The following is an 11,519-nucleotide window of genomic DNA, read 5'->3' as shown; positions in this document are numbered from 1 at the left end:
TGGCACCATGCCCAGCCTAATTGTATTTGAAGATCAGAGGTAAGGCTCAAGTGGGTCAAATGTCTAGAGAAATAAGAAGAACCATTTATACAAGGTAGCCGTGAATCTTACCCCTAGTTACATTCCACACGGGCACCTCAATTTTTTCCTTACTGCTAGCCTTGATTGTTATCTTTGGTGGTTATTAATTAAAGTTGTTATATGCATTCCCCACATATGTTTGAATTTCACAAGTCATATACTTCCAGGACAAGAGCCAAAACGAATCAACCCAGTCTTTGGAAAAGCAGCTGATGGGGGCATAATCCACTTTAATTAACATTGAGCATTTGAGATTGAACGCACAGAAGGAACACTGATGAATTGGTTAATTTTGTCTTCCCTGTACCTTAACCATTCAGTCTTTACCCGCCTCTATTTGATACATATTCTTCTGAATGTTTTATTACAAGTATAGTGTTTTCATCAACTGCGAATTTCATTTGTGCTCAGAAAGCATTCAGGTTGCCACGCTAAAGGAAAGCTGAAAGGCAGCTCAGATACTTGCTAAGCCAGCATTCAGGGTGACCTGCACACGTGTCTTGAGGCTGCTGCCCTTCACCTAAACAGCTTGGCCTGGCTACAGTAATCAAGCTGGCAAGAAAATAAGCCAGAACTCTTCAGTAGTTTTTGTGCTGGAGTCACATTTGCAAATCTGGTTTGAAATGGACTCTTGACAAAGGTGGCTCCTCCCTGTCCTTCCACTGCTCTGGCTTGCTTCAGTGCAAGAGGGCCACCAGCAGTTTCTGGAAGTCCCCAGACGTGTCTGAGCAAACCATGTCAGACAGAGACTTCTGATACTTCTCTTGGAACTTTGCCTTTATCCCCTGAAGGTCCACCTGTAGGAGAAATGACGACAGCAGTGAGGACAAGAACATCTATAGGGTGTTCACTATGAATGCAGGTGGTCACTGTTCTGAATACATTATGCTCATTTGCTCATGTATGCCTCAACACAACCCTTGGAGGTAGGGGCTATCACTATTATTACTATTATTTTATGAATGGGAAAAGGAAAGCCGAGTCCAGCTCCGGTTACAGAGGTGAATATATATATATATATATATATATATATATATATATATATATATAATATATATATAAATTTATTTATGGACACAAAAACTTGAGTTTCAGATGATTTTTATGTATTACAAAATATTTTTCCCTTGAGTTTTTACAGTCATTTAAAAACGAATCGTTCTTAGGTAGCAAGCCTATATAAAAACAGGCCCACCTGCAGGTCACAATTTGCTGACTCTTGGTATAGGGTTAAGAAAATTATCAACACAGAGATTTGAAATGAAGCTTTTGTTTCCTTCTTGTACCCTGATCAGCAAGACCATTAATGCCAATCAATAAAATTCAAATCAATACCAATTTGTAGGACTTATTTTTGACCTAATTCATTGAAAGCTTGAAAAACCTGGGTGCTGGAAATGGGCAGAGGACTCAGAAGAAAAACAAATAAAAAGATTGTTCCGCTCCAGATATTCTTAGAACCTAGTGAGGGAGACAATACTGGCAACAGAAAAGATGTAAGTACAGAGAGAACACAGTGTGTCTCGTAAAGGAAGCAGAGAGCTCTCTTTAACCAGGAGTTGTGTTCTTTTTATAATTTTTAAAACTTTAGACTCTATCGTGCATTCCAGACAGATCCACAACCCATCATTCAGCCTTCTGGTTCTTTTTCCTCCTGCCCCAGTTGGAGGCATGAACTAAGAAAGAAGATGAGAGCAGAAGGCAGGGGAATGAAGGATTGTGCCAAGCGGATGCTGAGCAGGAGGGAGGCTCCGGCAGGATGTTGCCTGTGCCCCCTCCCCGTCCCCCGACTTGTCCGCTACTTGGCTGGGGGAGGGGGCAGGACGGTGTGGGTCAGTGCGGGGGTGGGATGGGGCACACCGGGGTTCTGTTCTAGTATTATGGGGCTTTGGGGGAGATTAGGGTATAGCCAATATATCTGGCTGGGCCTGAAGCATTCCAAGGAGATGCTTAGTCTCCTAAACTATCCCAGGACATGTGGCCAATACTAAGATGGGACAGAGCTCTGGTGGGCCCTCCAGAATGTTCCAACCCTCTGGGGTCTTTCAGAATCCCCACCCTGCTCCGTGTTGCACATGCTTCTATGAGCCTCAGAATCTCTTGAGACTTTGGCAGGAGCATGGGGGGATGGGGATGGTTTGCTAAGAGACAGACAGAGACCGTGGAGATCTGGAGAGACAGTGGAGGAGAGAACTCAGGATAGTGGTAGAGAGATGGGGAAGGGAAGGAAGGGAGAGCAAGAGAAACAGACAGTAAGCCAGAAGAAAACTATGAACAGTGGAGGGGGAGGAGAAATTCCTGGAATAGAAATAAAAACGAAAGAACGGTCTTGTTGCTAAGTTATATTTAAAAATGGTGTCAGATGTTAAGTATTATTTGTCAAAGCCATGGGCCAGGATTTGGGTTGGGATCTGTCCCCCTTCATTTAACAATTTTTTTTTTTGAGGGAAGATGTCTGTGGTTTTTCAAGTGCTCAGTTACACTTCATTCTCCAAGGCTTCTCCCACTGTGGTCGAGATGCCATTTCCCCTTCACTTGTCCCTTCTTCCCTGTGTGACCCGTGTGCCAGAGCATCGGTGCTGAATCTCAACAGCTGCTCACAGGCCGTGGGTGCTCATCTCCCTCTTTCTTACAGTCATGCATTCCCAAAGGTGGGCGATATCGCTCCCAACAGGGCAAAAATGCATTCTTAGAGGGTGAAAAGAACCTTAATCTTTTTATGTCAAAGCTCGCGCGTGCACACACACACGCGCGCACATACATACAGAACAGAATCTATAGATGTATTTACAGAATATATACATACAGAATATGACAGAATATGTGTAAACGGAACATAAACAGATACAAAGTCCCTCTGTGGTGTTCATGTTTTGGGGGAGTGGCAATTAGGAAAAAACTGGGCCCCCAAAGGCTCCTTAGTGGGACGATTACTACTAATAATTTTAAAAAAGGTTGAGGGACGCCTGGGTGGCTCAGTCGGTTAAGCGTCAGACTTCCGCTCAGGTCGTGATGTTGCGATTCGTGAGTTTGAGCCCCGCATCGGGCTCTGTGCTAACAGCTCGGAACCTGAGGCCTGTTTCAGGATCTGTCTCTCTCTCTCTCTCTCTCTCTGCCCCTCCCCTGCTCGTGCTTTGTCTCTCTCTCTCAAAAGTAAATAAACATTAAAAAAATTTTTTTAAAAGGTTGAGAAATACTGTCTTGTACTGATGTGTCTTTTGTGCAAAGCTGTGCTTCTGTGGTGTGTTTAATTAAAGGCCTGGCTGGGGAGTGAGGCAGTCATTTGCTCATTGTCTCTGCTGCTGGGTGACCTCGTTCGTCCCCATCCTTTCAGTGTCTCTGGTCCGTCTTCCTTACAGTGGAGCCGAGCGTGGGCTGCACTCCCCCAGGTCCCCCTGCACAGGCCCCGAGCTCTCTGGAGCCACACATGGCAAAAATAGAAGCAACTATCATTATTGTGTTTTTATAAAAAGAAACAGATTGAAGCATGGCACAAGGTCTTCCACAAAGTCTGGGAAGGCGAGGGCTGTCTCTGTTTCACTTTTTCTGTAAATAAACCCTTAAGAAAAACTTTGTTGATGACATCAGCGGTGGCCAAAAGAGAAGTGGTGGCCTACGTGCTGGGAGTGGAGTGTGTCTTACCTCAGCCCTGGTCACGATGATGTGAATTAGTGTCTCCTCATCGGTGCCTGCACCCTTCATGGACTTGTACAGACGGTCAGCAAAATAGCCCTCCTGGTCCCGGGCACACCTCACTGGGCAGGACGAGGGACAAGAGAAGGTGAGGCTTTTACATGTTGTTGAAGAACATGGAGACCCTCCGAAGGAACAGAGCTGGCCCCCCGTATCACCTGGCTGTCCTTGGAGCTGACTCAGTTGTGAGACAGGTGTTTGAAAGGAGCAGACTTCACACTCTAGTGGGATCTGGAAGATTCCCCCGGGCCAGGGCACCTGGGCTCTTCAACCAAGAACTGAGTCAAAACCCCTCTGCTGGTCCCTGAAGACCCTTCAGGGGAGGAGGAACGCTGCGGCCACCCTCAGGCTTTCCCTGCCAAGTTCATGGTTCTTACCAGCAGGAGTAACTTTTCTTATCTGAATGAAATCTCTGATGCTGGCGTTGGGTTCAGAGGGGAAATACAGATTGGCTGGGGACTCTGCTGTAATAAAACTTCAGAATCTCGAAGACTCACTCAGCTGGACTGCCGCCAGGATGTGCTAAACATCTTTCCCGCCCTTTGTTTTTCCTCACTGGGTTTGCTCGGTGAGTTTCATCTTGGAATCTTTTCCAAGTGCCCCACAGTCTGAGCTCTCCATCTGGGATGTGGCCTCATGAAATGTTCGATGCTGTCTACAGACCACCTTCCTGTGTTCTTGCTAGCTGCTCTTTTCTGGTCCTCCCCTTGCCTGCCAGCTTTGATCTAATCCACAGATCAGTGAAGCACAGTGCCTCTCTACTCCTGGGGAGAAATCATTGTTCCTCTCCCCTCCTCCCATGCTTGGGGGGGCCCATCAGGACAAACACTTTGGGGAAACGAACCATTTACTCTTTAGGTGTTGGCATTTACCTAGAACACTTAACATTTTTGATGTTAGTGATTGATAGCAAGTAATACACTGAGCGTAAGTGTGGGATGTGCATCCTTGATATGTCCTGGGATGGGAACTCTTGTTTTCTATGTAATTGCCTATATGATTGATGCTTCCGAGAATTAGAAGGGAACAGGATTAGGGAAGTAGCGTCTAGGTTGGGGGTCTGTCTCTTTTATAGGCCATGTGGAAGCCACCAGAGTTTCAGGAGAACAGAAAAGCCCAGCCCCAGGTGTCTGACCTCTTTATCCTGAGAACAATCCAAAAAGCTGCTGGATTGGTGGTGGTTGGTGGGGGGAGCCTGTCAATTTGGGGAGTGGCATACTTGAGACTCACTTAAGACCCCCTCCCAGGCAGGACACATTGATGCTGAAATGCCTAATGTCCGTGTGTTCCAACCCTTCATAGGTGTCTTCTCCCCTGACATTCCTTCTTCCTGATGTTCTGGGAAGAGAATTCTCAGCTTTTCTATTGTATGCAATCTATGCCTGGTGAATAACGTCTGTTGTTAGCTGCCGAAAGAATCCCTCAAGAGTCTGGATAGGGCTAGCCAGGGAAAATGTGAGCATATACCCTGTGGTATCTGGAAGGCAGGATAGCCAGCCATCATGAGGAGAAGACAATCCCTTGGGGAGCTTGTAAAAGTGTGGCTTCTGGGCTCCATTCTTGGAGATTCTAATAGGGAGCCTGAGATGGGGCCCAGGAATCTGTATTTTCACACACCTCTCTACAGGTGATTCTGGTGCAGGTGGGCCCTGGAGCCCACTGGAAAAGTGCTGCCTCAGAGCATGCAAGTGGTAGGACTCATTTGGTCTCAAATTTAACCATAAACCGGCATCTTTATGAGTCAGGTATGAGTGGGGGTGGGAAGTGTCTCGAAAATACAACTGTAAAGTCATGCTCTACAGCTTGTGTGGTTTATACTTAAGGTCATTTCTAATCACTTTGAAGTTTCCTACCACCGGAGCATACCTAAGTCCTGCATTTTATGTTCCCCGTCTCCAGGGATGTGGCCCTTCCTTCCTCTGTACCCTCCTCACTCCGGTTGTTTTTGTTTTTATCTTTACTGTAACCTAATCTGCTGATTTGTTTGTTTCCACCATGGACTTGAAACTTCCTAAGAGCAAGAACTGGACCTATTTACCTCTGATCCCCTCACCAAGCGCAACCCCCAGCCCCGGTAGATGCTAACTAAATGTTAAACAATTGAATGGTTTTGTTACTGTTAATAATATTGATAGTGGATTATCATCATTGGTATAATCTTCTGACTGGACTCTGGTATTTTCCTGATTCTTTGCACTGCCAGCACAGAAAGGAAGAATTTGGAGCCTTTGAGTCAGGCTGTTAGTGGATCCCTCCATTTACTTAAGAGACTCATCTTTTAAGCCCCAAGGACAGTCGTCCATGTATGTCCAGTTGGGGTCAGGAGTGACACTAGGGATGTTTAGGCCTCTGTACATCATGGTAGAGGTCAAATTAGTAGAGGCCCTGCTAATTTGAATGCAAAATGAGGATGGACTAAAAAAAATCAATTGCTAACATTGTTTAAAAAAATTTTTTAAAGCCCCCACAAAAAGCAAAACAAAAAGTTTGGCAGATAGAGCACATTTTTTAACTTCCAGGACTACTTTTTCAATTCTTCCTCTTCCGGGGATCCGTCTTTCCGTTTCTTGTGCTATTTGAGATGGTGCCCTCGACTCCTCGCCAAAGGAGAGTATGGACAATGGACAATGGCTTCATTCCGGGGCTTGCAGAAAGGAAGAAAGGAGCCTGCCAGACACAGCCCCATGCCCGTCTCTCTGCTCTTTCCTGCCTATGGGCAACACCTGGAGAGAAGGTGCTGGTGTGCTTGCTTGGCACAATAAAGATCTGGTCTCCCTCCCCACTCTTTCTCAAGAGACCTCATTCATTCTAAATGTTGAAGGGAATCAAGTGGAAAAGAACACCCTCGAGCCATCAGGCATATGCAAAAACTTGTTCATATGTTGGAAACCTGGCTGAACCACATATGGCTCCCTGAGACTAGACAATGCTGTAGCCTGTTGACAGATGCTCTTCTCGTTGACCCACGATCTTAATGAGACTGTAGTGGGTGCCATGATGCATCGCCCAGAGGCCCTCTTTGGGACCAAAGCACTCATTCCATCTGCAGCCTACTGGCTGCTCACAGCTGAGTCCCTCCCCAGGAATGGCCCTCCAAGGCCCTGCCTTACCCACCATGGCAAATGCTCCGGGGTTGCGGCCAGCATCCACCGGTTGCTTGGTGTGTGGTTTAAACACCTTGCCCCCTTGCCTCCTGGCTCCAGGGCTCCATGGGGGACCAGCAAAGCCCCCGCCCCCCGTTACAGCTGCATCATGCTTACTCTCTCCCTTACCCAATGCTGCTGAGGTGTGTTGTTCCCGAACTATTCCCTAAAGTCTTCCCACATGCAAACCTCTGACTCCGAGCCTGATTCCAGGGAGCCCACCCTAAGTCAGGGACTCTGCTAGGTTTACTTTACCAAGAGTTAAGTAGGCCTTCTGCACGTCTCCCGACGTTTCTGCTTCAATGGCCTCTTCGATGTCTTTGTTGATGAGCTGGAAGGACAATCAAAGGCCAGCCATTATCACAGGTCTTGCTCTTGGCTTTGGCACTCCTGGGGTCACTTCTCTACAAAAAGCACTAAACTCTTCCAGATTTGGTCACGTGACTTTAAGGAACCTATCCTGCTCCGTGCCTTACATTTGAGTGGGGGCTCTTATGGCTGATGACTTTTGACCCCTAATGGATTTGATCCCTTCCTTGGATCAGGACAATTCCCTTGGCCTCAGTTTCCTCACCTGTAAAATTGGGAGTGGAAGAACAATGAATATATATTGTAAAATAATTCTTTACATCTCTATAATAGTTCAGTTTCCAATATGTTCTTACAATTCTTTTCATTTCCAATTCTCTAGGAGGTTGTGGTTATTAATCATCTTACCCACACTTTTCTCATCTCCCATGTCCTGGGACTGGGGACTCAGCCACCCACAGTTTGGGTGACATAAGTAGTACAGGCTGTGAAGTTCACGGTAAGGACTTGGTCCAACGTTTTTGATAGAATGGGGCTGCGTGGGCTGGAAGCCAGGGGGCTGACCATGTCAAAACGTCACTTTCCTTCACTCTGGGGGTGATTCTAAATGATCCTATATTCACCACCGGCTCACATATCACTCTGCACAGCATTACACGCTGGGTTTCTTTCCAAATATTTACAGAAGCTGAAGTTCAGAGTGTATTGTGACAATGCTTAATGCAAGTACCACCTGGGCCAAACTCAGGGCAGGCAAATAAAAGAAAGGAGAACTCTTTGTTGGGTTTGGGGAAGTGCAGTTAAGCATTAAGAATACAGAAACTTCTTTCTTAGAAGTTATTTTTTGAGGCTATGACACAACGGTAGTTCCATAAATAGTTGGGGCCTTTGAGGACACACCAGTCAGAGTGTACGTAGTTTATTCTGAAAACACTAGTAAACAAAATATCCTTTTTGATGCAAGCACAATTGATGTGGGGGGGAGAGAGGTCGAGATGTAATGAGGTTTCTCGGTCTCCTTGTCGTGGTTTGACACCTAGAGGTCTGGTGTGGGTAAGGGACGTAGACGGTGGGGATTGGCTGGGGGCTTTCATTTCTGTCCCTTCCTTAGTTGCTCCTGGCCTCTCTTGGGTTTGATGTGGGAGCTGGTGTTTCGAAAGGGACTGGTACCACTTTCCCATGAACAGCGTTCTTGTTCTGTAGGCTGAGATTGCATTTCAAGAGGACATCTTGTTCACACGGGTCTGCGTTTACTAAAAAAATAATCCTCACTTTAAACTGCTTTCTGTTTCTATTGTTAGTGCTGGGACAGCATTGCCAGGTTTCTGCTTTCTCAGTCTTTTTGCCACACAACTCCAGGGGGCACTGTTCACATTGCCCCCTCTTCTCTATCAACCTCCTGCCCACATTCCCCTCCTGGTAGCTACCAAGGCACCTCCAGGGGCTCCAGAGAACACAAATGGAAAACAATCGACTGGCCCAAGTGAATCTCCTTTGCAAATGGCAGGCTTTTCACTTCAGTTCCCGGAACACTTAATTCTTAGGGGGCTCTTTAGACAGATCAGGTTTTCTGATCTTAGTACAAAAAACATCACTGGGGTAGATTCCACACAAGCCTCAAAGGCCTCTCGTTACCAGGTAGCGTTGACCGTAGGGAGATTACTAGAAGAATAGGGGAGACATTTCTTTCTTTCAAAACCTATTCACCCATAGTGACAGCATTCTCATAGCAGAATCCTATGCCCTCTGGGTTTGGCCACAGAAGGTACAGGACTGGAGGCTCTGGAACAAGCTCAGGACAGGAGAGGACAGGAGAGAAGTGGTGACTGATGTGGTGGGGACGCAGTGTGCCCGCGTTGTGGGTATGTGTACCTACAATTCATACTAAGCCCTACGTAGGGAACTTCCTTCAGCTTTATAGCTGCACAAGCCTTTCATGTTTGGTCACCTTCGGGACGGTGATATTCCTGCCTGGTGTAGCAGGGCCGCAAACGCAGTTTCTTGGTGAGGATTTCTGGGAGCGTCAGTAGTTAAGACTCAAGCTTAGAGGGCAAAACCCTAAAGTTTTCATGCCAAAAATAAAAATTCATCTCTATGCCAGGGCAAGCTATGCAACATAATAGACTCCCATGATCTCATGCTAGCGGTTTATTGCTTTTAGCCAGAGACCCTTGTGAAAACTTATGAACTAGGGTCATGAGATCAGGGTGAACTCACAAAAATCAGTGATAAGAATCAAAACAGATGATGTTCTGGGGAAGTTTTGGGAATAGAGGAACAGGTAGTATTTTAGAGCTAGTTTCATGTAAAGAATCGCTAAATCAATAAATTATTTTATTGTCCATTTGGGCTTTATTGGTTCACATAAGGAGACAACTAACAGTTGCTGGTGTTTACTGAACACCTATGGCATGCCAGCACTTTATTTTTAGCACTTTATTTCTATTAATTCATTAATCTTTACTAACCCTCTGAAGTAAGTACCATCGTTATCCCTGTTTTACAGTTGGGGAAACTGAGGTCCGGAATCCTTAATGACTTGCTCTGGCTCATAGAGCTAGGGGTCTAGAGCAGACCTTTGCAATTTTAACAGGCACCAGAATCACTGGAAAGACTTGTTGAAACATACACTATAGGACTCCATCTGATTCAGTAGGTCCAGGGTGGGGGCTGAGAATTCCCTCTCTCTTTTTTTTTAAGTTTATTTATTTTGAGGGAGAGACAGCAGGGGAGGGGCAGAGTGAGAGGCTGAAAGAGAGAATCCCAAACAGACTCTGCACTGTTAGCATGGAGCCTAATGCGGGGGTCGAACCTACCAACCGTGACATCATGACCTGAGCCGAAATCAAGAGTTGGACTCTTAACCAACTGAACCACCCAGGTGCCTCCCTCTCTCTCTCTCTCTCTCTCTCTCTCTCTCTCTCTCTTTAAGTAAGAGAATTCTCATTTTTAACATGTTCGCAAGTGATACTGATGCTGCTATTTGGGGATTAATTTTGAGAACAATTGGCCTGGAGAATATCCTTGTAGGTCGTTAGCAGTTCGTGTATACACACACATACACACGCACACACACGCACACATGCACGCTAACATGTATGTGTGTTTCCACAGTGATCACCAATGGCAGCCATCGCCAGAAACTCCATCCATGGCTCCAGCCACGTGGGAAGAGGGTGTAGGTCATGGAGAAGTCTTCCAGCTCAGAGTCTACCCCGTTCCAGGAGCAGAGGCCAGAGGAACGCAGGGTCAGCTGGCTTTGATCATGACTCTGGGCATGATTTGAAAGCAAAAGGCCCTCCAGGCTTATATACAGTAATGATAAAATTCCCAAGCTTTATTGTCTTTTCATCTGCTGGCAACACATAGGAAATGCTATTTCGAGTGAGGAGTGGCCAGCTCCCGCCGAGGTAGAAGCTCGTGCTGGGGAATCTTGCTGTTCTCATCCACTTTCTGCTACCGGCTTGCTGTGTGGTCCTGATAAGTTACAGATGGCGCCTTACTCGTAACAGACTTTCCTTGTCCAGCAGTTGTAGGTAACAATGGCTGCTTAGCCGACATTACCGTTACAGGATTGTTGTGAAATTGGAATGAGATACAGGGCACAGAAGTGCTTTGAATAGTTAAAAGCACTCTACAAATATAAAATAGGAGACCAAAAAAATCTGATACTCCACAAAAGGCTTCTTGCAATGAAAGACTGATTTTCAAGGAAGGACTCACCACTAAATGCTTTGAAGTAACTAACTCATCTTGTTGGCTTAAGATTATCATCAGATAAAAAGTAATTGTAAACAGCAATTTATACACATCTTTTCAGGAGTATCTCTGAGGTATATCTCATCTGTCTTGGGAGTGGTAGGCACTCTGTTAACCCAACTGTGAACTGGAATAATAGTAAGAGAGAACATTTGTGTGCTTACCACATGCCAGGTACTATTCTGAGCCTTTTACATTTATTATTTAACTTTTTTTTTAATGTTTATTTTTGAGAGAAAGACAGAGAGAGACAGAGCATGAGTAGGGGAGGGGCGGAGAGAGAGGGAGACACAGAATCCTAAGCAGGCTCCAGTCTCCGAGCTGTCAGCACAGAGCCCGACGCGGGGCCCCGAACTCATCATGAACAGTGAAATCATGACCTGAGCTGAAGTCAGACGCTTAACCGACTGAGCCATTGGGGCTCCTCTATATTATTTAACTCTTGAAAGAAGCCCAAGAGGGTGTGACGATGAAGATTATTGTCCCATTTTACAAATGAGGACAGAGAGTCTGCCAGTGATAGGACATGGATTT

At 45.9% G+C, this 11,519-nt stretch overlaps 1 protein-coding gene across 1 annotated transcript in view; it reads right to left on the bottom strand.

The window, feature by feature from the left end:
• Positions 1–306: 306 nt before the first annotated feature.
• ANXA13 (annexin A13) overlaps positions 307–11,519 on the bottom strand; it is a 50,777-nt gene continuing 39,564 nt past the window's right edge. The window contains exons 10-12 of the mRNA XM_049633754.1: positions 7,173–7,248; positions 3,724–3,836; positions 307–878 (exon numbers count right to left, since the gene is read on the bottom strand). Coding sequence (XP_049489711.1) covers positions 759–878; positions 3,724–3,836; positions 7,173–7,248 — 309 coding nt within the window. The 3' untranslated portion in view covers positions 307–758. The remainder of the gene's footprint in view (positions 879–3,723; positions 3,837–7,172; positions 7,249–11,519) is intronic.

The sequence above is a fragment of the Panthera uncia genome, chromosome F2 (assembly GCF_023721935.1).
Source record: "Panthera uncia isolate 11264 chromosome F2, Puncia_PCG_1.0, whole genome shotgun sequence".
NCBI classification, from domain to species: domain Eukaryota; kingdom Metazoa; phylum Chordata; class Mammalia; order Carnivora; family Felidae; genus Panthera; species Panthera uncia.
This window is presented reverse-complemented; position numbering and strand designations above follow the sequence as displayed.